This window comes from Lathamus discolor, unplaced genomic scaffold (genome assembly GCF_037157495.1).
Source record: "Lathamus discolor isolate bLatDis1 unplaced genomic scaffold, bLatDis1.hap1 Scaffold_76, whole genome shotgun sequence".
Taxonomy (NCBI): domain Eukaryota; kingdom Metazoa; phylum Chordata; class Aves; order Psittaciformes; family Psittacidae; genus Lathamus; species Lathamus discolor.
This window is the reverse complement of record NW_027069388.1, coordinates 75,478-99,994: the sequence shown is the minus strand read 5'-3', so window position 1 is coordinate 99,994 and position 24,517 is coordinate 75,478. Positions and strand designations below refer to the sequence as shown.

The window sequence follows — 24,517 nt, the reverse complement described above, 5'->3', positions numbered from 1 at the left end:
TCGAACCGAGCCTCTGCGCATCCCCCCGTGCCCCAGGAAAACCCGGTGTGGTGGGGAACCCAGCGTCGGGAGAGGAAGGAGACGGGTCAAGACACGGGGGGACAGCGCAGGGAAAGGGGGTTTGGGGCTGGGTTTGCTCCCCAGGAGCTGCACGAGGGGTGGGGGGGGATCCAGAGCCCCATCCGGGCGAAGCGACCGCGGCACTGGGAATGTCACCCGGGAGCGACCTCCAGGAGAGGCGCTTCCCTGAACAAAGAGGGGCGGCTCCGGAGCTCCGGAACCACGAGGAGGAAGAGCCCTGCAATGGGGTGGGATGTGCAGGGACGTGGGCACCGAGGCTGGCAGGCAGCAGGGGCCATGCGTGATGCTTGGCTGCGGAGCGAAGGGATGCGGCATTCCCAGCACATGGATGGGGTCGTCAGCGGCACCGGCACACGGGGGGGTTCTCCCCCACCTCCCCAGCACCCCAAGTGCTGCTCCTCAGGCTCTCCCCCAGCCTGGGTCTGTGCTGGGGTGGCCCCGATCCACAGGCAGGACCTTGCCCTTGGCGTGGTTGCACTCCATGATGGTCCCTTCCCATCCAAACCATTCCATGACGCAGGCAATAGACAAGCAGAGGCCCCTGAGGCCCCACTGAACGCATCCCTCCATGCTCCTCACAAATCCCACGGGTGCCCCACATTGAAAGCCTCAGCCCCGGTGCCCAGCGGCAGAGCCACGAGGCTCCTGCCTCTCCTGCCTGCAGGTTTTCCTGGTTTCATTCCCGAGGTTTTCATTCCCGGAATTGCCGTTCCATGGGGATTGGAGAAGTTGTGCTGCTGGAGCCGGGCATGAAAAAGCAGTCACTCCATCCATGCAGAGGGACCCGCGAGCGAGAGCAAGGAGGGTCCCGACCCCGGCCATCACCATGGGGATGACGGAGCAGCGACGCAGCATCCCGGTCCCCGGCTCTTCCTGCATCACCCGCTGCTGGGATGCCAACAGCACCCAGGGAGCGCAGGTGGGAATGGCCTGGCCTGGGAGAGGCAAGCGACAAGGAAAGGAGACTTGGCATGGAAAAGCCCTTTCCCACCTCGCCCTTTCCCTAAGGAAGCTCTAGGCAGACCAACACCACCAGCCAAACCCCGGGCAGCTCCTCCGGAGGTGGCCTTCCTCCCCCTTCCTCCTCCTCACCCCAGCCCAGGCTCCTGCCTTTTACCCTCTGGAGACCAAGAGGAATTCCTCAGCTTCCCTGGCTTTGAGGGCGGATTTTCCCTCGCCAGGCAGCCACCGCGCTGCCTGCGCCGGGGCTTCCGAAGCAGCGCTGCCGGAGCTGCAAATCCCATGGATTGCCCCACTGAGAGCCTGAGCATTCCCGCATCCCTTCCCCTCCTCCGGCAGCGCCGGCGGGGGCTGAAGCCTGGACCCCCAAAGCACCCAGGTTAAACTCGATGCGGGTGCTGCCACCGGGGCCCCTGTATTCCCTTTAGGTGGCAACGGGGAGAAACCGGGGGGTTTGGTTTCCCTGAGGGTTTTCCATGGAATTATGAGTGATTTTCCAAGCTTATTCCTAGCTCAGGAGTTCAACAGCCTTTTATTGCCATTATTTCATGGATGCAAAGCCGCACGGCAGGCAAAGCCTGAGGAGCTGTTTCCGTGCCCTGCTCGCCCCCAGGTTGAATTCCAGAGCTGAGGAAAACAAAGGTGCTGGGGCTGTTTTTCACTTGAGTCTCGCAGCGCTTCCCAACAGCCCTCCCTTGTCTGGACACTTCTCCCTTTCCTGCCAGCTCCAAAGCATCTCCTTCCTGGCCTCGGCTCCAAGCTTCCAGATACACCCAGCTGACGTGTGCCTCCAGGAATCCGCATGGGCACAGGCACTGCCGAGCTCCCTCGGGAGCGTTTTCCATAGGGATATAAAACGCACCCGAGTGTTACCGGAGGCGGCAGCAACCGGGAGCTGCCCGCAGCTCCCTGCCAGCGACGGCACCGCCGGGGCTGCGAGGGGCAAACGCAGCCCTGGGTGAGGGCGATGCAGGAGCGAGGCCATGGGGAGGCAGGGATGGGCTGGGGAGGAAGAGGGAAGAGGTGATGGGATCTTGGGGAGTTCTTCCCCATGAGGGTGCTGGGGCACTGGAAGGGGGTGAAGGGAGAAGTTGGGGATGCTCCATCCCTGGCAGTGCTCAAGGCCAGGTTGGACACAGGGGCTCGGAGCCGCCTGCTCCAGCGGAAGGGGTCCCTGGCCGTGGTTGAACCTGGCGGAGCTTTAAGCTCCCTTCATCCCACCCCATTCCATGACTCCCTGTGCAGGAGCTGCACAGAGGGTGCCCATCTCCACCCCACGCTCTCTCCTGCACCCCTCCATGCCCCAAGCACCGCGCCGGCAGAGCCCCCTTGCCCCAGCCTTGTGCCAGCAGCACCCCCGGGCGCTGCAGTCACCAGGAGCTGGCGAGCAGGAGGTACCGGCAAGCAGCAGGAGTGGCAAAGCCATTTGGGAACCCTCCGTGCGGGGCTGTGTGAGCAAAGCCCGGTGCTGAGCACCGACCCCGGCAGCCGATGGTGGCTGCGGCGTTGCAGCTCCAGGAGAAGCATCCCTGGGCTGGAGCGCTCGCCCTGGAGCGATGAACCCGGCACAGCCGCATCCCGGCGCAGCCCCTGGCCTGGCCCAGCAGCCTCCGGCTTCCTCCGCACGTTCCCTCGTACCCGGAGCTGAGCCGAGCCTGATGAAGTGGGACATTGGAACAGCGGCCAGGAGCCGGGCCTGGAGATGCTCATGTCCCCAGGCCCCTCTGCTCCAGGAGGAGGAGGAGGAGGAGGCTGGTCCCTGAGCCTGCAGCAGGGACCGCAGCACGGACCCAGCCCCGATCCCACCATGCGGGTCCCTGTCCACAGGGAATTGCCCTCGCTGCTGGCCGAGGGCCACGCTTCCTGGGCACGCAGACAGGCTGCTGTTGGACTCCGAGCGCATCCCCGGCTTCCCGGAGGGAATCTGGGTCTGCGGCGGGGCGCGAGGAGGCTGGGTGCCTTCAGCTGCGCCTGGTGATGCCGCGGCATCAGAGCATGGCACAGGCAACCCGGAGCACGCCGGGTTTCGGGGGATCTGTGGTGCAAATCCCACCTGGATAACGCAGGCAGAGAGGGCCGGGAGGAGCCGCAGCACTGCACAGCCTGCGGGTAGGAACCCTCAGCCTCAGCCACCCGGGATGCTGAGCGCACCGGGCAGGAGCCTGCACCGCCAACGGAGCAGCCCTGCGTGCTGCTGGGAGGGAGCTGGGATGCAGCCAGCACTGCCAAAGGCAGCCGGTGCCGTGCCACGGACACGGCCCTTGGGCTCCCAGCGGGATCCCGGAGCCGACGGAACGGGATCTGCCCTCTCCCTGCAGCGCCCGGGTCACCGCGATGGCAGGAGCCGGCTCGGGAGCCGTAAGCTGAGCCTTGAGCTGCGGCGGAGCCCGGCCCCGGCACGCAGAGGGGGGAAGCCAATGGAAAAAGAAGGGGGGGGGGGGGGGGAAAGGGAAGAGGGGAAAGAGGGGAAAGTTTCCACTCCTCGGCCGAGCTGCTGTGGGTTTCACGCACGGGGCCGGGGACCTGATGGTTTCAGCGCATCCATCGGGTGATGTCATTCCTTCCACAAGGAAAAAGCCTTTCCTGCCCCAACCGAGCTGCTCCGCAACCGCCTTAAATATCAAGTGTGGGGCAGCCAAAAGGCAGAGTCATTGAGCTCCTGCTCTGCTTTCACAGCTCCAGCAGCACCCGCGAACCGCGGCTTCCCCCCTCCCTCCCCACTCCCCACCAGCCTCGCCTGCACCTCGAGCTCTTCCTCATCCCAGCCTGGATGAGTCCCTCTCCCCCTCTCCTGGATCCAGCCCCCGTTCCATGCACAGGGCCAGGATGCAGCTGAGGGATGCACGGCGCTGATCCATGGCTGGCAGTGCCGTGGGGAGCGGGCTCGGACCCAAAACCTCGCAGCTCTGCACCGGGAAGGATGGAATGCAGGGGATGGAGCAAGGCTCAGGCCTCCTTCTCCATCCAGCTGGCACCTAAAGCACAATGTGCAGCAGCCCAGGGCTCCACACCAGCCCGTGTGATGCCTCTTATTGGGAAAGCCACAGGGATCAGGGAATGGTTTGGGCTGGAAGAGACCTTAAAGCTCCTCCAGCTCCAACCGCGGGCAGGGACCCCTTCCACTGGAGCAGCGGGCTCTGAGCCCCTGGGTCCGACCTGGCCTTGCGCACTGCCAGGGATGGGGCAGCCCCAGCTTCTCCCTTCAACCCATCCCAGCGTCCCAGCACCCTCACAGGGAAGAGCTTCTGCCTAAGAGCTCATCTCAGCCTCCCCTCGGGCAGGTTCAAGCCATTCCATGTCCCTGTGCCATTGGGGCAGACGGAGCCTTGCCCAGAGCCTGCTCGGGTCTGGCTGCAGAGCTCTGCGCTGCGGAGACCTCCCTCAGCTCCTGTGCTGGGGCTGAAACAGCTCCTGGACCCCCCCCAGCATCCTTCCCCGTCTGCCATCTCCATCCCACCTCCCACTGCTGGAAGCTTCACCGGGGCGCCTGGCCTGGGGACCACGCTTTGATCCGCGCGGCCTCGGGAGCATCCCTTCCCCTTTCAGCTCCCGCTGCTCTTGTTATTCCCATCAGGATCTGCAGCGCTGATGTCTGCAAAGCCTCTGGCAGCACCAGCCCCTCACGGCCGCGCGAGCCAAGCGCTCTGTAAGATAATCCCCGTGCTCGGGCTGCGTCCTCCTCCTCCTGCCAGGGCCGTTTCAAGCCGATGCCGTTTCATCTTGTCCACGTTCCCCCCTGCACCACCTTCCACATCCTGTTATTGTGTCCTGCGGGCTCCGCTTCGCCTCCGCGCTGCACAGATCCTGCCCTTCCACGTCTCTTCAGCTCTAGGCTTCCCCACCCCGGGCACCAGCTCTCCCCGATCCATCCCTGGAGCTGCCTTATTCTCTCCCTACCATGGAACAATGGGAATGGGGCACAGCACCGCGGCTGCGGGACCTCCGTGCTGGGTTGGAACGGAGCTCTCGGGGCTTTCCTTCTCGCCTTCCATTTCCAGCTTCTTCCCACTGCTGACACCTTCACCAAGGACTTTCCAAGTGGTTTTATTCCTGTGCGAGGGACCGATTCCTTTGGGAAGCCACAAAGAGCCCTAAAACTGCATCAGAGCCCCAAAACTGCATCAGAGCCCCAAAACTGCATCAGAGCCCCAAAACTGCATCAGAGCCGCATCCGACCACCCGCAGCCCATCCCACACCAGGAGAGGAGGGACCCGATGGGTGCTGTGCAGCCGGCCCGGTGCCTTGGCCTCTCTCGGGTGATGCTGCAGCGATGCCAGGGCTCTGTGGCTCCGCTCTGCCCAAAGCTCGTGGTACCCCAGGGCAGAGCCGGTGGGGTGGAATCCAGCTCCAGCCTGATGCTCCCAGGCTGTGCTCACTGCAGGGACCCCTCGCCTTGCCCACGGGGAAGCACATTCCTGGATTTCAGCTCCTGCTCAATTCAACACTTGCCCTTTTCTGGCTGGGGAGGGGGGAAGCACATCCTAGAGCGGCTGCATCCTTCCCAAAGCGTGCCTGTTTCCAGGCTGGGGCCCGCTGCTGCGCTGCGGCCGTTCTGTCCACTGAGAAGGGCAGGGAGCTCCAGCGAGAGCTTCAGATGCAGGCGAAGGCATCACCCTGCCCACCCTTACCTGTGCTGCCCATCCCTGGCAGTGCTCAAGGCCAGGTTGGATGAAGCCTTGGGTGGGATGGTTTAGTGTGAGGTGTCCCTGCCCATGACAGGGGGGTTGGAACTGGATGATCTTGAGGTCCTTTCCAACCCGAACTATTCTATTCTATGATTCCAGGGGCTCGGAGCACCCTGCCCGCGGCAGGAACTTTAACCTCCCTTCATCCCAACCCCTTCCCTGCTCCTATGCCCCCGGCGCTGCTCCGAGCCCTTCACACCTCCACGGCCTCAGCTCATCCCCTGCAAGCAGGAGCAGGTTCCGGAGCCAGGCGGCTGGGGAAGCACGCGCGGAGCCGCGCTCCCTCCCTCGCACGGGGAGCGATGAGTGCGAGGCGCTGCCTGCCAGCAGCACATTCTGCACCGCGGCTCCCGGCCCCTCCTGGCCCAGCAGCTACTGAAAGCAGAGCTCCCCCAGCCCGGCAGCCGCCGGACCCCCCCCCTTGCTCCTCAGCTGCGCTGCGGAGGAGGGAAGCGGGGCTTGGAGCTCAGCGAGGAGCGCTCAGCGCGGCCCCATCCATCACGGCCGACACCTGGAATAGTCATTGCGGGAGGAAACGGAGCCGCGGCCCCGGCCGCTTCCTCCCGGGGGGGGGGGGGGTAGGAACCGGCCCGGCCGCGCTGCGGGCTCCGGTGCAGCCGGGCAGGGGCACGGCCGCGGAACCGGCTCCGCTTGGGCTCCCCCGTTCCTCGGGATGGAGCGGGGAGAGCGGAGCCCGGCGAGAGGCGGCAGCGAGCACCGGGCACCGGGCACCCGCGGCAGGCACGGGCAGGCGGTGCCGGCAGCGGGGCTCAGCACAGTCACGGGCATGGGCACCCGGTGCCGGCACCGGGGCTCATCAACGGGCACAGGCACTGCCCTGAGCACCCGGTGCCGGCACCGGAGCTCACAACGGGCACGGGCACCCGGTGCCGGCACCGAAGCTCAGCACAGTCACGGGCACGGGCACCCGGTGCCGGCACCGGAGCTCACAATGGGCACGGGCACTGCCCTGCACACCCGGTGCTGGCACTGGAGCTCACAATGGGCACAGGCACTGCCCTGCACACCTGGTGCTGGCACCGGAGCCCAGCACGGGCACAGGCACTGCCTGCACACCCGGTGCTGGCACCGGAGCTCACAATGGGCACAGGCACTGCCTGCACACCCGGTGCTGGCACCGGAGCTCACAACGGGCACGGGCACTGCCCTGCACACCCGGTGCCGGCACTGGAGCTCACAATGGGCACAGGCACTGCCCTGCATACCCGGTGCTGGCACCGGAGCTCACCACGGGCACGGGCTCAGGCACCCGGTGCTGGCACCGGAGCTCACAACGGGCACAGGCACTGCCTGCACACCCGGTGCTGGCACCGGAGCTCACAATGGGCACAGGCACTGCCCTGCACACCTGGTGCTGGCACCGGAGCCCAGCACGGGCACAGGCACTGCCCTGCACACCCGGTGCCGGCACCGGAGCTCACAACGGGCATGGGCACTGCCCTGCACACCTGGTGCTGGCACCGGAGCCCAGCACGGGCACAGGCACTGCCTGCACACCCGGTGCCGGCACCGGAGCTCACAACGGGCATGGGCACTGCCCTGCACACCCGGTGCCAGCACCGGAGCTTACCATGGGCACAGGCACTGCCCTGAGCACCCGGTGCTCGTGAGACACCGGCTGTCTGCAGGCCATCAGCCATACCCGCGGTGGTGCCGGGTGCGTAGGGGATGTTGGGTGTTAGTGGGACACCAGCAGTGCCTGTGGTGACACTGGGTGGCAGTGGCGGCACTGGGTGTTAGTGGTGACACTGGGTGTTAGTGGTTGCACTGGGTGGCAGTGGTCGCACTGGGTGTTAGTGGTTGCACTGGGTGTTAGTGGTGACACTGGGTGTCAGTGGCAGCACTGGGTGTTAGTGGTCGCACTGGGTGTTAGTGTTGCACTGGGTGTTAGTGGTGACACTGGGTGTCAGTGGCGGCACTGGGTGTTAGTGGCAACACTGGGTGGCAGTGGTTGCACTGGGTGGCAGTGGCGGCACTGGGTGTTACTGGTAACACTGGGTGTCAGTGGCGACACTTGGTGGCAGTGGTTGCACTGGGTGGCAGTGGTCACACTGAGTGTCAGTGCTCGCACTGGGTGGCAGTGGTCACACTGGGTGGCAGTGGCAGCACTGGGTGGCAGTGGTCGCACTGGGTGGCAGTGGTCGCACTGGGTGTTAGTGGTTGCACTGGGTGTTAGTGGTCACACTAGGTGGCAGTGGTTGCACTGGGTGTCAGTGGTCGCACTGGGTGTCAGTGCTCACACTGGGTGGCAGTGGTCGCACTGGGTGTCAGTGGTTGCACTGGGTGGCAGTGGTCGCACTGGGTGGCAGTGGTTGCACTGGGTGTCAGTGGTCACACTGGGTGTCAGTGGCTGCACTGGGTGGCAGTGCTCACACTGGGTGTCAGTGGTTGCACTGGGTGTCAGTGGCTGCACTGGGTGTCAGTGGTTGCACTGGGTGGCAGTGGCTGCACTGGGTGTCAGTGGTCGCACTGGGTGTCAGTGGCTGCACTGGGTGTCAGTGGTCGCACAGGGTGGCAGTGCTCACACTGGGCGGCAGTGGTGACACTGGGTGGCAGTGGTCGCACTGGGTGTCAGTGGTTGCACTGGGTGGCAGTGGCAGCACTGGGTGGCAGTGGTTGCACTGGGTGTCAGTGGTCACACTGGGTGTCAGTGGCTGCACTGGGTGGCAGTGCTCACACTGGGTGTCAGTGGTTGCACTGGGTGGCAGTGGCTGCACTGGGTGTCAGTGGTCGCACAGGGTGGCAGTGGTCGCACAGGGTGGCAGTGCTCACACTGGGCGGCAGTGGTGACACTGGGTGGCAGTGGTCGCACTGGGTGTCAGTGGTGGCCCCGGGAGCACCCCTGGAGACGCTGCTGCACACAGGGCTAGGGGCGGCTGCTCAGTCCCAGAACCCAGGTAGGGGACAGGGAGCACCCAGCTGGGGCTCTCCAGGCAAAGGGCAGCACCGGGCGCTGCTGCCAGTGAAGGTCACGGTCGGGTGGGAGATACCCCACAGAACCCCGGGCGTGCTGGTTCCGCACCAGGCAGCCGATCCCTGGGGATTCCAGAGGAATCACCTTGCCCTGCGCAGCGCAGTGGATCGGGATTGGCCACCAGCAAGGATCAGGACGGGGAATCCAGCATCAGCTGGGTGGAAATGACGTCTAAGCTCACCCAGTCCAACCCTTACCCCAGCCCTGCCAAGGCCACCCCTGCCCCATGGCACTGAGGGGGTGTGAGCACTCGCAGGGCCGGTGCCTGCAGCCCTGCCCTGGGCAGCCCCTTCCAACGCTGAGCACCCTCTGGGGCAGGAATTGTTCCTCAGCTCCATCTGAACCTGCCCTGGGGCAGCTTGAGGCCGGTTCCTCTTGTCCCATCCCTTGTTCCTTGGGAGCAGAGCCCAGCCCCTCCTGGCTCCATCCTCCTGTCAGGCACTTGTAGGGAGCCATCAGGTCCCCCCGGAGCCTTCTCTTCTCCATCTGAACCCCCCAGCTCCCTCAGCCCTTCCCCATCCCCGCTGTGCTCCAGGCCCTGCACCAGCCCCATTGCCCTTCTCTGGCCCCGCTCCAGCCCCTCAATGTCTCTCTTGCAGTGAGGGGCCCGGAGCTGAGCACAGGATCCGAGCTGCGGCCTCCCCAGTGCCCGGTGCAGGGGCACAATCCCTGCCCCGGCCCCGCTGCCGCCCTGGGGCTGGTACAGGACCATCCTGAAGCCTCACGTTTCACGCAGGCTGCGCTGGGACGAGGCTGCGACGCAAGCTTGGCCTCCACAAGGAAAAGAGGGGACGAGCATCCTCAAGGAAGGGATCCCCTGTGGTTTCCTGGCCTTTCTCCTGCCCATGGCCTGAACACGGGGGGTTCTCCCCTCCCTTCCCAGCACTTCCGAGCCACAAAGCGCTGTGGCTGGGCTCTGCTCCTCATGGAAGCCGGCACAAAGCCCGCAGTGTGCGCATCCCGGCCGCAGGAAGCGCAAGCCTCAGGGTTCTTATGGAAAGGAGATAACGACAGTTACAGAAGGAGGGCAGTGGGGGGGGGGAACAGGGAACAAAGCCACTGGAAGCTGCTCTGATGTCAGCAGGTTCAGACTGAGCCCCCCCCCGGGCCCACAGCTCCTGCATGACAGGCAGCAGACACGACACCAGCGTAGGTTTTCTATAGCCATCGATTTCCCCTCTCCGTAATCTCTATTCCAGACCTGGCGGCAGGGATTGAGGCAGCTCCTGCCTTAACCCAGGTGGGCCTCTAACGTCTGACACCAGAAGCATCCAATCCTCCTCCGGATCGGGATCATCCGCATCCCTCGGAGCCCCACTAAACCCAAGCTCAGAGCCCCTGCGCTGGCAGCGGTGCCCCAGAGCTCTGCTGAGGCCGGGGCTGCAGCCAAAACCCCGCTCAGAACTGGGCTTCCCAAGCGCCGGTGCCGTTATTCCCGATGCTGCCCGCAGCATCCATGGCATTCCAGGCCCCCCACGCCAGGGAGCAGGCAGAGCTCCTCCCTGGCTCTTCACCTGCATGGGGCTTTCTGTGCTCTGGGCCCTGTCACAGGCTGAGGAGGAGACCCAGAGCCTGCAATATCCCCCCCAACCAACAGCCCGGAGGCTGCTCCAACCAAGCCTTTTACCAACCAAGCGCTGCCTGAGGCTTCCCAGCACCCTACCGAGGTGAGCGGAAAGCCCAGCACCGAGGGTCACATCCAAACACCCCCACAGCCCTTGGCAATCCCCGCATCCCGCCCCAGGGCTCTGCTGGACGCCAACCCGCACCAATTGATTTAGCAGACGGTGAAGCAAGGCCACGAGGTTTGTCTGGAACGACCAAGCCCTGGGGGCATCCGGCTGCCGAGATCCCCCCCTGCTCCACACAGGAGCTTTTCCATCTTTCCCAAGGCGCAAAACCCGGAGATGCTCCCCCCAAGGAGCCCAGCGCAGCAAACGGGACCCTATTGTGGGGCAGGGGGGGACACCTCAGGCACCTCCTGAAGGGCTGAGGAACCCCCTTGACACCCAGGTGAAGCCCCAGTTGGGGCTGGAGCAAGGCAGGGTGCAAGGGAGGCTCTTCCCACCGCCCTTCCCAAGCTGGATGCGCCATTCCCTGCCCGAAACGTCCCAAGGGATGCACTCAAGCACTGGACCATCACCAAGAGTCTCCACAATAGCCATGACCTGGTGCCTCTGGGCAATGCCCATGCAGAGACACTGCTGCTGGACCACATCCCCTCCCTTCTGCTCCTGCAGAAGCCAGCACGGAGAGGGAAGGTGTGGAATCATCCCACCAACCAGGGTGGAAAAGTCCTTTAAGATCACAGAGCCCGGCTGTTATCCCAGCGCCTCCAGCTCCTATCCACATGCTAAGAACACACAACTTGCAATGGGTCCTACCTCTTCGTCGGAGCTGTCCTCTTCATACTCATCCTGAGCAAGCAGAGCCTTGTTTTCCTCCAGTGAGGAATCATCCTCCAGGGCTTTGCTCTTCCGGGGAGCTCCTTTGGCCTGAAAGACAGAACGGAGGAAGCTCAGGGAGATCCCATCACCTGAACCTGTGTGTGGTCCTGTTTGCTCCATCAGGGACCTGCCACCACCACATCCAGTCTGCTGCAGGCCCAGCATCACCACAAAGCACTTGTGCCCCGAGCTGGACAGCGCTGAGCAGTGCAGCCTCCTGCTCCTCCATCCTCTGGGACGTGGCATTACACAGGGAGGAAAGGATGGAAAGGGAAAACATCACAGATCGCCTCCAGCCCATCAAGGTCCCTCTGAGCACTGGATCCCGGTAGATCCCGGTAGATCCCAGATCCTGCCCTCTCAAGGACAGAGCCAGCAGCACCACGTTACCAGGAGGACGAGCACATGAAGGGGTTCTGGTACCCACCAGGAGCAGCTTTTCCCAGCACTGAGCCTCAGCACAGGCCCACCCAGCCCCGTGCTCAGGACTCCAGAGCTGCCTCCTGAAGTGCTTGACATTGGGTAAAGCCCCTCCAGAGCCTGACCTTACTCAAAGCTTTGGCTTCTCTTGCTTGCATTAGCCCAAAGGCTGCGTGGAGACCTCAGAGCAGCCTTCCAGTATCCAAAGGGGGCCTATAGGGATGCTGGGGAGGGACTCTTCATCAGGGACTGCAGTGACAGGACAAGGGGTAACGGGTTCAAACTGAAACTGGGGAAGTTTAGATTGGATCTAAGGAGGAAATTCTTTCCTGTGAGGGTGCTGAGGCACTGGAATGGGTTGCCCAGGGAGGTTGTGAGTGCTCCATCCCTGGCAGTGCTCAAGGCCAGGCTGGATGAAGCCTTGGGTGGGATGGTTTAGTGTGAGGTGTCCCTGCCCATGGCAGGGGGGTTGGAACTGGGTGAGCTCAAGCTCCTTTCCAACCCTGACTATTCTGGGATTCTATTTGGCTTCTCTTACTTGGGTTATCCCAAAGATGTGGCTTCCCTTGGTAGGGTTATCCCAAAGATGTGGCTTCCCTTGGTAGGGTTATCCCAAAGATGTGGCTTCCCTTGGTAGGGTTATCCCAAAGATGTGGCTTCCCTTGCTAGGGTTATCCCAAAGATGTGGCTTCCCTTGCTAGGGTTATCCCAAAGATGTGGCTTCCCTTGCTAGGGTTATCCCAAAGATGTGGCTTCCCTTGCTTGGGTTATCCCAAAGATGTGGCTTCCCTTGCTAGGGTTATCCCAAAGATGTGGCTTCCCTTGCTTGGGCTATCCCAAAGATGTGGCTTCCCTTGCTTGGGCTATCCCAAAGATGTGGCTTCCCTTGCTAGGGTTATCCCAAAGATGTGGCTTCCCTCGCTGGGGTTATCCCAAAGATGTGGCTTCCCTCGTTAGGGTTATCCCAAAGATGTGGCTTCCCTCGCTGGGGTTATCCCAAAGGCTTGTGGTCCCCCAGAACCCACACCGGGCAGGACCCCTCCTGCACTGCAGCTGAACCCTGAGGCCCACGCATCCTGCTTCCATCAGAGCCACGTCTGGAGCAGGAATTCCCCCCTCAGACACGGATCACGCGCCCTCGCCCACTCGCCGGCCTGGGTGGGTGCCGAGCGAGCTGCAGATCCTTCCCTGGAAAAGAGATTCCAGGGAGAAGGGGGGGCGATGGGGACCCTGCTCGGATCCGCTTTCTGGGAGCACGCAGGGAACTGATGGGGAAAGCAGCCCCGGCCAAGGCTCCTGCTGGGAGCAGCCAAGTCCGCGCCGTGCGCGGTCACCTCGCGCTGCCCGGCGCCGCGGGGGCACGGCTGCGAGCCGGGGATGCGGTTACTGCACCAACAGCGGCTTCCTTGGAAAAGCCGGGAAGAGGCAGACGGCCGAGAGGCTTTATCCCGAGCTCCCGGCGCTCAGATCCCGAGTTTCCACCTTCCCCTCGTTGCCCTCCACTGCTGCAAGGAGACCGGGTCCCAGTGTCCTCCGGGATGAAGGCCACGGAGGCTCCAGCATCCCTGCTCTTCCCAGTGGTGCCCCAACTCCCAGCTCCACAGGCAGGGATTAAACCAGTGGCTCAAGGGCTGCCCAGGAGCTGAGCTTGCTCCGAGAGCTGGCACAAGCCGGGATTCCAGCCCCATGGCCGGCAGGGCTGGAAGCAGACTGCAGCATCCCGGGATCAGGCGGGTGTGCTGGCAGGTTCAAAGCCTTTAGGAAAGCTTCAGCGGCAGAGCTCAGCTGGAATCAGGGAATCATGGAATGGGGTGGGATGAAGGGAGCTGAAAGCTCCTCCAGCCCCAACCCCTGCCACTTGAGCAGGGGGGCTCCAAGCCCCTGTGTCCAACCTGGCCTTGGGCACTGCCAGGGCTGGGGCAGCCCCAGCTTCTCCATCTGAGAGGACTCTCAGGGTAAGGAAAATCCCCCAGGAATAGAGGGATCCACAGACCCGGAGCGCTGCCACCGCCCGCGCCCCTCGGACACTGCTTGGGAGCACCCTCCAGGCGCATTCCCACCTTCGGGCATGCACACGGTGCCCTCCTGCAGCCGGGTGCTGATGTCCCGGCTCCCCTCGGCTTCCCAGGCACTGCGGGTCAGGTTTGGGAATGCCGCCGGAGCTCCTCTCTGCTGCCCTGACCGAGGAGGCTCCTGCCACGAGAGGACAGCAGGGAATGGTGCCGCAGGGAAAAAACCCACCCAAACCAGCCCTGGAAGCACCCTCAGCACCCATGGGTGGCGGGCACGCAGGAGCTGGCAGCACCAAGAGCCCGAGTCAGGCAGCTCCGGTGGTTGAAGGGGAGACTGGAGACAAGCGATGGGCTCGAACAGCCCCGATGGGACGCGAGAAGAGGTTTAGGTGCAAAGGAAGGAAGATTGGAGCCACAAAACCACACGGAGCTGGGGGTGGCCAGCCTGGAGAAGAGAAGGCTCCTAAAGGGGGGGACCTCAGAGCAGCGCCAGTGCCCAAACGCAGCCCATTCCAGGATTCCATGCTTCCAGCTCTGCAGCACAGCCAGAGCTGACCCTCCCCACTTTAACCCCACGGTGAAGCAAGGTCTGCAGCTATAAAGCAGGGGAAGGAAACCCTCGCGGGTGCTCGAGCCCCTCAGGTGCGCAGGAAGCAGAAGCGGTTTGTGCACAGCTCTTCCGTGTCCCGCAGCGAGGGAGCAGCAGCAGCGTTTCCTGATCCAAAAGGAGCCCGTTCGGATCGGACCCTTCCTCCGCATCCAGGAGTCATAGAATCATAGAATCATAGAATAGTGTGGGTTGGAAAGGACCTGAAGATCATCCAGTTCCAACCCCCCTGCCATGGACAGGGACACCTCTCACTAAACCATCCCACACAAGGCTTCATCCAACCTGGCCTTGAGCACTGCCAGGGATGGAGCACTCACAACCTCCCTGGGCAACCCATTCCAGTGCCTCAGCACCCTCACAGGAAAGAATTTCCTCCTTAGATCCAATCTGAACTTCCCCTGGTTCAGTTTGAACCCGTTACCCCTTGTCCTGTCACTGCAGCCCCTGATGAAGAGTCCCTCCCCAGCATCCCTATAGGCCCCCTTCAGGTACTGGAAGCTGCTCTGAGGTCCCCACGCAGCCTTCTCTTCTCCAGGCTGAACAGCCCCAACTTCCTCAGCCTGTCTTCATACGGGAGGTGCTCCAGCCCCTGAGCATCCTCGTGGCCTCCTCTGGACTTGTTCCAGCAGTTCCATGTCCTTTTTATGTTGAGGACACCAGAACTGCACACAATGCTCCAGGTGAGGGCTCACAAGAGCAGAGCAGAGGGGCAGGATCACCTCCTTCGCCCTGCTGGTCACGCTCCTTTGGATGCAGCCCAGGATCCGGTTGGTTTCTGGGCTGCGAGCGCACACTGCAGCCGGCTCATGTTCATTTTCTCATCGACCAGCACCCCCAAGTCCTTCTCTGCAGGGCCGCTCTGAATCCCTTCTCTGCCCAACCTGTAGCTGTGCTGGGATTGCTCCGACCCAGGTGTAGGACCTTGCACTTGTCGTGGTTGAACTCCATAAGGTTGGCATCAGCCCACCTCACAAGCGTGTCCAGGTCCCTCCGGATGGCATCCCTTCCCTCCAGCGCATCAACCGGACCACACAGCTTGGTGTCATCGGCAAACTTGCTGAGGGCGCACTCAATCCCACTGTCCGTGTCAGCGATGAAGACGTTGAACAAGACCGGTCCCAACACCGATCCCTGAGGGACACCACTCGGTACCGGTCTCCAGCCGGACATCGAGTCCTTGGAAAGCGCTCCTTTGGCTGCCTTCACCTCCCGAACCGGCCTCTCCGAGTGCTCCCACGCAGCTCCTCCTGCTGTGCAGAACGCAGCAAGGAGCTCCTGGCCTGCAGCTTCCAGCAGGAAGGGAGAAGGCTCCCGGTGTCCCAAGACGGGGGCTGAGGCTCCTCGGGGCAGCTGCCAGAACGCTGGTGGAAAGGGGGCACAACGTCGGGGTGCCGCGAAGAGCTGGGGTGCAAGGAGCCAAATGGGTGAGCAGGAAGAAGAGATGAGCTGGAGCGAAGGGGTAACAGCCCCGATGCGGGAGCTGCGGCCATGGTGCGCACCCAGCGTGGGCCAAAGCGACCGTCGCTCGAGCTCAGGTTGAGGTGGAAACCTCTCCGCGCTACCGGATGCACACAGGCGGTGAGGGGACATTGGCCACAGCACCAAGCCCAGATCCAGAGGTCAAATGGGGAAAGCCACCGGCAAAGGCACCCTCATCTCGCCCTCTGCTAAAGAGTGGAGAACCACGGAATGGGTTGGGATGGAGGGAGCTTAAAGCTCCTCCAGCTCCAACGGCAGGGACCCCTTCCACTGGAGCAGGGGGCTTCGAGCCCCTGTGTCCAACCTGGCCTCGAGCACTGCCAGGGATGGAGCATCCCCAACTTCTCCCTTCACCCCCTGCCAGTGCCCCAGCACCCTCATGGGGAAGAACTCCCCAAGATCCCATCACCTCTTCCCTCTTCCTCCCCATCCCATCCCTGCCTCCCTTGGCCCAAGCCCCTCTCCAGGTTCCCTGCAGCCCCTTCAGGCCCTGGAGCTGCTCTCAGGTCTCCCCTTCAGGACCCTTCCCTTCTCCAGGCTGCCCCAGCCCAGCTCTCCCAGCCTGGCCCCAGGGCAGAGCCGCTCCAGCCCTCGCAGCAGCTCCACAGGTGATGGTGGGATGCTGAGGCACCTCTCCAGAGCCGTGCTCCTCCTCCCCATCAGGATGATGATCCCCAGCCCCATCCAAGAAGGTGCTTTATGGAGCTGGAATGGCAGAAATCCTGTCCTTGGGGCCACAGAGGAGTAAAGGCAGCGGCTCTCGCGGACAGAGGAGCCCTGAGCTGTCAGCCAGCGCTGCACAAGTGTTAATCCGGTCGGAACAAGAAGGTGCTGAACTGAGCTGCTCCAGCCCAGCTTCCTTTGGGATGCAGGAGCGGGCAAGGCCGGAGGCTCCGGCAGCTGCCTGTCAGCAGGAGCTCAGCCCCGCTCCCGGTGCCTCCCTGCTCGTGGGGCTCTGTAAATATGACCCTGTCCTTGTCAGATCCCATTTCCTCTCTTGATGACTTCCAGCATTCCATGGGCTCTGCCTCCCTCCATGGCAGTCCCGGGGCCGAGCAGAGCCGTGTTCCGTCTGCTCCCAACGGGAATGCCGGTGCCCTGCACTGGGAGGCCGAGCTGAAAGGGTCATTTGCTGCTTTCCCATGCCAGGAACCCTTCCGGTGCTGCTCCCGAGGCACCAGAGGCTCCGGAGGGCACTAGGAAGGAAGCAGGGAAAGCAAGGAAGGAAGCAGGGAAAGCAGGAAGCAAGGAAGGAAGCAGGGAAAGCAGGAAGCAAGGAAGGAAGCAGGGAAAGCAGGAAGCAAGGAAGGAAGCAGGAAAGCAGGAAGCAAGGAAGGAAGCACGGAAAGCAGGAAGCAAAGAAGGAAGAAGGGAAAGCAGGAAGCAAGGAAGGAAGCAGGGAAAGCAGGAAGCAAGGAAGGAAGCAGGGAAAGCAGGAAGGAAGCAGGGAAAGCAGGAAGCAAGGAAGGAAGCACGGAAAGCAGGAAGCAAGGAAGGAAGCAGGGAAAGCAGGAAGCAAGGAAGGAAGCACGGAAAGCAGGAAGGAAGCAGGGAAAGCAGGAAGCAAGGAAGGAAGCAGGGAAAGCACGAAGCAAGGAAGGAAGCACGGAAAGCAGGAAGCAAGGAAGGAAGCAGGGAAAGCAGGAAGCAAGGAAGGAAGCAGGGAAAACACGAAGCAAGGAAGGAAGCAGGGAAAGCAGGAAGCAAGGAAGGAAGCAAGGAAGCAGGAAGCAAGGAAGGAAGCATGGAAAGCAGGAAGCAAGGAAGGAAGCACGGAAAGCAGGAAGCAAGGAAGGAAGCAGGGAAAGCAGGAAGGAAGCAGGGAAAGCAGGAAGCAAGGAAGGAAGCACGGAAAGCAGGAAGCAAGGAAGGAAGCACGGAAAGCAGGAAGCAAAGAAGGAAGAAGGGAAAGCAGGAAGCAAGGAAGGAAGCAGGGAAAGCATGAAGCAAGGAAGGAAGCAGGGAAAGCAGGAAGCAAGGAAGGAAGCACGGAAAGCAGGAAGGAAGCAGGGAAAGCAGGAAGCAAGGAAGGAAGCAGGGAAAGCAGGAAGGAAGCAGGGGAAGCAGGAAGCAAGGAAGGAAGCACGGAAAGCAGGAAGCAAGGAAGGAAGCAGGAAAGCAGGAAGCAAGGAAGGAAGCAGGGAAAGCAGGAAGCAAAGAAGGAAGAAGGGAAAGCAGGAAGCAAGGAAGGAAGCAGGGAAAGCAGGAAGCAAGGAAGGAAGCAGGGAAAGCAGGAAGGAAGCAGGGAAAGCAGGAAGCAAGGAAGGAAGCACGGAAAGCAGGAAGCAAGGAAGGAAGCACGGAAAGCAGGAAGCAAGGAAGGAAGCAGGGAAAGCAGGAAGCAAGGAAGGAAGCACGGAAAGCAGGAAGGAAGCAGGGAAAGCAGGAAGGAAGGAAGGAAGCAGGGAAAGCACGAAGCAAGGAAGGAAGCAGGGAAAGCAGGAAGGAAGCAGGGAAAGCAGGAAGGAAGCAGGGAAAGCAGGAAGCAAGGAAGGAAGCACGGAAAGCAGGAAGCAAGGAAGGAAGCACGGAAAGCAGGAAGGAAGCAGGGAAAGCAGGAAGCAAGGAAGGAAGCAGGGAAAGCAGGAAGCAAGGAAGGAAGCACGGAAAGCAGGAAGCAAGGAAGGAAGCAGGGAAAACACGAAGCAAGGAAGGAAGCAGGGAAAGCAGGAAGCAAGGAAGGAAGCAAGGAAGCAGGAAGCAAGGAAGGAAGCATGGAAAGCAGGAAGCAAGGAAGGAAGCACGGAAAGCAGGAAGCAAGGAAGGAAGCAGGGAAAGCAGGAAGGAAGCAGGGAAAGCAGGAAGGAAGCAGGGAAAGCAGGAAGCAAGGAAGGAAGCACGGAAAGCAGGAAGCAAGGAAGGAAGCACGGAAAGCAGGAAGGAAGCAGGGAAAGCAGGAAGCAAGGAAGGAAGCAGGGAAAGCAGGAAGCAAGGAAAGAAGCACAGAAAGCAGGAAGCAAGGAAGGAAGCAGGGAAAGCAGGAAGGAAGCACGGAAAGCAGGAAGCAAGGAAGGAAGCAGGGAAAGCAGGAAGGAAGCAGGGGAAGCAGGAAGCAAGGAAGGAAGCAGGGAAAGCAGGAAGGAAGCAGGGGAAGCAGGAAGCAAGGAAGCCCACACGGAAGCCCTGGCTCACGCTGGTGCTGCTGCAGCAGATCCCGCTGTCCCCATCCCGATGCACTGATCCCTGTGTGGGAGATGCGCTGCAGGAGCCTCACTTCCCGGGTCCAGCCGTGCCTCCGTGCTGCTCCGTTCATGGAATCATGGAATGGGCCGGGTGCGAAGGGACCTTTTCCAGGTCACTCCCAGCAGCTCCACGTCCTCTGGGGCTGGGGGCATGGCCCATGGGGACCTTCTTCCCCCCACCCCAGCACCCCCGGTCCTGCTCCTCAGGCTCCAGCCCCTCTCCCCCAGGCTGGATCCGGGCTGGGATGGCCCCGAGCCAGGGCCAGGACCTTGCCCTTGGCCTGGTTGAGCCCCAGGAGGCTCGCCCCTGTCCCGATCCCTCTGGATCGCAGCCCGTCCCTCCGGCCCTTCCCACCCCAACCATTCCATGATCCCGCGGCTCGCCCCAAGGAGAACACCCCCAGGAGCAGCCCAAACACCTTCAAGGCCCCAACGCACTCAAACCCCCCAAATCCCCATTCCCGGAATGTTTTCCAGGCCTGTGCCGACGCCAAAGCGGCACGATGGGAAAAGCGGGGCCGCGGTGGGATAAACGGACGGCACTGGAGCCATCCCAATGGAGACACCCCATGGGCCCGAGGTGCCCCCGGGGCGCCCAGCCAGGCACAAGAGGAACTTCCCACTGAATTCCCACTCCCGAGCTGGGAATGCTGCTGCCCATCATCCAAACACATCCCAATGGATCCCGACAGCAGGGAACACGCAGGGATCTGATGGATCCCGACAGCCGGAAACACGCAGGGATCTGATGGATCCCCACAGCCGGAAACATGCAGGGATCTGATGGATCCTAACAGTTGGGAACACGCAGGGATCTGATGGATCCTGACAGTTGGGAGCACGCAGGGATCTGATGGATCCCAACAGTTGGGAACACGCAGGGATCTGATAGATCCTGACAGTTGGGAGCACACAGGGATCTGATGGATCCCGACAGCTGGAAGCACGCAGGGATCTGATGGATCCTGACAGCCGGAAACATGCAGGGATCTGATGGATCCCAACAGCTGGGAACACGCAGGGATCTGATGGATCCTAACAGTTGGGAGCACGCAGGGATCTGATGGATCCCGACAGCTGGAAACACGCAGGGATCTGATGGATCCTGACAGCCGGGAGCACACAGGGATCTGATGGATCCCAACAGTTGGGAACACGCAGGGATCTGATGGATCCCAACAGTTGGGAGCACGCAGGGATCTGATGGATCCCAACAGTTGGGAACACGCAGGGATCTGATGGATCCCAACAGTTGGGAGCACGCAGGGATCTGATGGATCCCAACAGTTGGGAACACGCAGGGATCTGATGGATCCTGACAGCCGGAAACATGCAGGGATCTGATGGATCCCAACAGCCTGGAGCACGCAGGGATCTGATGGATCCCGACGGTTGGGAGCACGCAGGGATCTGATGGGAACCAGCCTGGGGTATTCCCAAAGCCAGGAATGCGGGGATGGAGACATTGGGGGGGGGGGGGTTGGATAGAGACGGGGGGGGGGGGATGGAGATGGAGGAGGGGGGAATGAAGATGGGGAGGGGGGGATGGAGATGGGGGAGGGATGGAGATGGGGGGGATGGAGATGGGGGGTGGGGGGGATGAAGATGGGGAGGGGGGGGATGGAGATGGGGGGTGGGGGATGGACACGGGCCATGGGGGGAGGAGAACGGGGAGGGGGTGGGGGGAGGGATCAACACGGGAGGGCGGAGGGACGGAGCACAGGAGGGGTGGGAACGCGCACGGAGCACGGAGCCTTCCTCCCGTCCGCTCCTCCCCCCCCGGCCGGAGCGGGGCACAAACCGGCGCTCCCCGCTGTTCCCCCCCCCCCCAACCCCATTCCCCGCCGCTCTGAGGCCCTTACCCGGGTCCGGGGGAGGGAGCCGCCGCCGGGGCCTTCCCCCCGCTCCTCCTCCTCCTCCTCCGGGTCCGAGCCGGTGCTGTCGGAGCCGGACTCCTCCAGCCCCGAGTACGCGCTCTCCTCGCTGTCCGTGAGCTCCTCGCTGTCCGCGGATGGACGCGGCTGGAAGGGACGGGGCCGGAGAGGGGTCAGGGCCCGGCGGGGCCGCGGGGGCGGGTGCCCCCCCCCCCCACCGGAGCCCCCCAACGCGGCCCGCAGGCCCCATAGGCCCCATAGGCCCCGCAGGCCCCGTCACCATGGCAACGCGCCCCTACCTCCGCCATGGCCCCGCCGCCGCCGCCGCCGCCGCCTGAGGCTCCACGTGCGCACGGGTCAGAGGTCACCGCCAAAGCCACGCCCCCTCAGCCGGAGCTCTGCGCGTGCGCACCTACACCCACCGACAGCGAGGGGCGGCTCTCTGCGCATGCGCCCTTCCTGCCGGCGCTCTACGCAGCGGAGGGGGCGGGGTTTGTGTGTGTGCGGGGGGGAGGGGAGGGGGCGGGGTTTGTGTGTGTGCGGGGGGAAGGGGGCGGGGTTTGTGTGTGTGCGGGGGGGAGGGGAGGGGGGCGGGGTTTGTGTGTGTGCGGGGGGAGGGGAAGGGGGCGGGGTTTGTGTGTGTGCGGGGGGGAGGGGAGGGGGGCGGGGTTTGTGTGTGTGCGGGGGGAGGGGAAGGGGGCGGGGTTTGTGTGTGTGCGGGGGAAGGGGGCGGGGTTTGTCTGTGTGCGGGGAGGGGAGGGGGGCGGTCCCGCGCATGCGCGCCGCCCCCCCGCGCCGGTGGTGCTGAGGAGGGGGGGGTGTCCCAAGATGGCGGCGGCCATGCTGGGGCCCGGTGCGCTCCGTGCGCAGGCCGCGGCCCGGCTCCGCGGCGGGGTCCGGCCGCTCTGAGCCCCCCCCCCCCCCAAGCCCCGCCGCCATGGACGGGCCCGGGCCCGGGTCCGGGTCGGCGGCGCCCGGCGGAGGGAACGTGCCCGCGTTCCTCACCAAGCTCTGGACGCTCGTGGAGGACCCGGACACGGACGCGCTGATTTGCTGGAGCCCGGTGAGTGCGGGCCCGGCCCCGGGGCTCCGGGTTCGGGTCTCGCCTTGGTCCCCGGTGCGGGGGGGGGGGGCAGAGCCGGGTCCCTGTGTCCGCCGCATGGGCGAGCCCGGAGCCGGCTGCGGGGCTGCAGGGAGGCTGCGCCCGGGGCTCCGCTCTCTCTGCCCCACGGCTCCCTGCGAGTCATCCCCGTGGGCACGGCCCCTCCTGGCTCCGTCCTCCACTTGTAGGGAGCCATCAGGGCCCCCCGGAGCCTTCTCTTCTCCATCTGAACCCCCCAGCTCCCTCAGCCCTTCCCCATCCCCGCTGTGCTCCAGGCCCTGCACCAGCCCCATTGCCCTTCTCTGGCCCCGCTCCAGCCCCTCAATGTCTCTCTTGCAGTGAGGGGCCCGGAGCTGAGCACAGGATCCGAGCTGCAGCCTCACCAGTGCCCGGTGCAGGGGCACAATCCCTGCCGCGGCCCCGCTGCCGCCCTGGGGCTGGTACAGGCAGGATGCGGCCACGGGCACAGGATGCTCAGGTTCAGCTCCCCCATCCCAGCTCCTGTTCCAGGAGCAATTCCCAGCCGCTCTTCCCAAGTAGCCAAACCTTCAGTGCCCAAGGCCAGGTTGGACCCAGGGGCTCGGAGCCCCCTGCTCCAGTGGCAGGGGTTGGAGCTGGAGGAGCTTTCAGCTCCCTTCATCCCAACCCCTTCCATGCCTCCATGCCTGTGAGCAGCCTCCCGAGGGGGCCGGGGTCAGCCGCTGGCACCGCATCTCCTCCTCGCTCTCCCTGTGCGCTAGAGCCAGGGCAGCCCCGGCAGAGCCGTGCCATGGGACGGGAGGAGAGCGGAGCTGGGGCCTCCTGTGCTTGGCAGAGCTGCTCCTGCCGCTGCGGGCCACGGAGCAGGCAGGGGAGCAGGCAGGGAGCTGCTCGCTCCCTCCCAGCCTGCGCGCATCGGCTCGGGCTGCGGAGGAGCCTCCGGCTGTGTCACTCAGCTGCATCCCGCATCCCTGCTCCTGGCCGCCCGGCAGGAAATCTCTCTTTAATGGGCTGTTGAGGGGAGCGGGGCCGTGTTTGCCTAAGCGGGAGGAATGCTGACATGGAAGCCTCCGCTGGAAGAGCTTTAAGGACCATGCCAACCCGTTCCATGGCTTGGTCCAAGCGACCTTTCCTGCTTTAGATCCACATAGAATCATAGAAGAGTGTGGGTTGGAAAGGACCTCAAGATCACCCAGTTCCAACCCCCTGCCATGGGCAGGGACACCTCACACTAAACCATCCCACACAAGGCTTCGTCCAACCTGGCCTTGAGCACCGCCAGGGATGGAGCACTCACAACCTCCCTGGGCAACCCATTCCAGTGCCTCAGCACCCTCACAGGAAAGAATTTCCTCCTTAGATCCAATCTAAACTTCCCCTGTTTCAGTTTGAACCCGTTACCCCTTGTCCTGTCACTGCAGTCCCTGATGAAGAGTCCCTCCCCAGCATCCCCATAGGCCCCCTTCAGGTACTGGAAGCTGCTCTGAGGTCTCCACGCAGCTTCTCTTCTCCAGGCTGAACAGCCCCAACTTCCTCAGCCTGTCTTCATACGGGAGGTGCTCCAGTCCCCTGATCATCCTCGTGGCCTCCTCTGGACTTGTTCCAGCAGTTCCATGTCCTTTTTATGTTGAGGACACCAGAACTGCACACAATGCTCCAGGTGAGGTCTCACAAGAGCAGAGCAGAGGGGCAGGATCACCTCCTTCGCCCTGCTGGTCACGCTCCTTTGGATGCAGCCCAGGATCCGGTTGGTTTCTGGGCTGCGAGCGCACACTGCAGCCGGCCCATGTTCAGTTTCTCATCTGCCCTTTCGTGCTGCTTTTACACTCTGTGAGCTCAGCTCCCTGCTGCACCCCATTGACCCCCACAAACCAGAGGGGCTTTGGCAGCGCAGCAAAGCCCTGCCGGCACCCGGACCCTTCCCTCTCGTACTTCCATGGAGTTTAGCACCGGGAAGCCTGCTCCAAAGGGCCCATTTGCTTCCCCAGCAGCAAACCCATGGGCAGAGCCGAGTCCCAGGTGAGGGGGATGCTCTTGGGTGCAGGGGCTGGTCCCTGGCTGCTGGAGCAGCTCCTGGCCTTGCTCCGCAGCGTTGACCTTGGCTCTGCTGGCACGGGGCCGGTGCTGAGAGGGGCTTTAGGAATGTGCCCGTGAGGATGTGGGAGCCTCCCTGCCTCCCCCTTGGCTGCTGCGGCTTCACCCGGAGCCTTCCTGCACGGCCTCCCCTGCATGGGACCCCCTCACCGGTGCCTGGAGCCTTCCTCCCCTGCTAAAGCTCCTCTCTTGCCCCCGTTGCGTGCGCGCAGGAGGACGCAGACCCCACGGGCTGGGGGTGAGCTCCGGGAGGGTCCGTCCCAAAGAGCCCCGCGTCGGTCCCCAGGGCATGGGTGAGGTTTGGGCTGGAGCGGGATGCTCCTTCCATGACCCTGCCGCTGGCACCGGGGCAGTGATTGAATGGAGCTCGTGAGCCCTCAGCCCCGCTCGGGCTGCTCCGTGCAGAGGTGGGGAGGGGGAATTTCATCCCTGGAGTCCATAGATCCATGGAATGGGCGGTGTCGGAAGGGACCTTAAAGAGGTTGGAGTTAGATGGGATCTTGGGGAGTTCTTCCCCATGAGGGTGCTGGGGCACTGGCAGGGGGTGAAGGGAGAAGTTGGGGATGCTCCATCCCTGGCAGTGCTCAAGGCCAGGT

General features: G+C 63.3%; 2 protein-coding genes across 2 annotated transcripts in view; one reads left to right on the top strand and one right to left on the bottom strand.

Annotated features, from left to right (window-relative positions):
* The window catches only part of BOP1 (BOP1 ribosomal biogenesis factor), a 52,916-nt gene extending 31,763 nt beyond the window's left edge, over positions 1-21,153 (bottom strand). Inside the window, exons 1-3 of the mRNA XM_065664916.1 lie at positions 21,046-21,153; positions 20,735-20,893; positions 11,107-11,217 (exon numbers count right to left, since the gene is read on the bottom strand). Of these exons, the coding sequence (XP_065520988.1) occupies positions 11,107-11,217; positions 20,735-20,893; positions 21,046-21,054 (279 nt within the window). The 5' untranslated portion in view covers positions 21,055-21,153. The remainder of the gene's footprint in view (positions 1-11,106; positions 11,218-20,734; positions 20,894-21,045) is intronic.
* A 397-nt stretch (positions 21,154-21,550) lies between these two features.
* LOC136006874 (heat shock factor protein 1-like) overlaps positions 21,551-24,517 on the top strand; it is a 47,590-nt gene continuing 44,623 nt past the window's right edge. Inside the window, exon 1 of the mRNA XM_065664918.1 lies at positions 21,551-21,809. Within this exon, the coding sequence (XP_065520990.1) occupies positions 21,684-21,809 (126 nt within the window). The 5' untranslated portion in view covers positions 21,551-21,683. The remainder of the gene's footprint in view (positions 21,810-24,517) is intronic.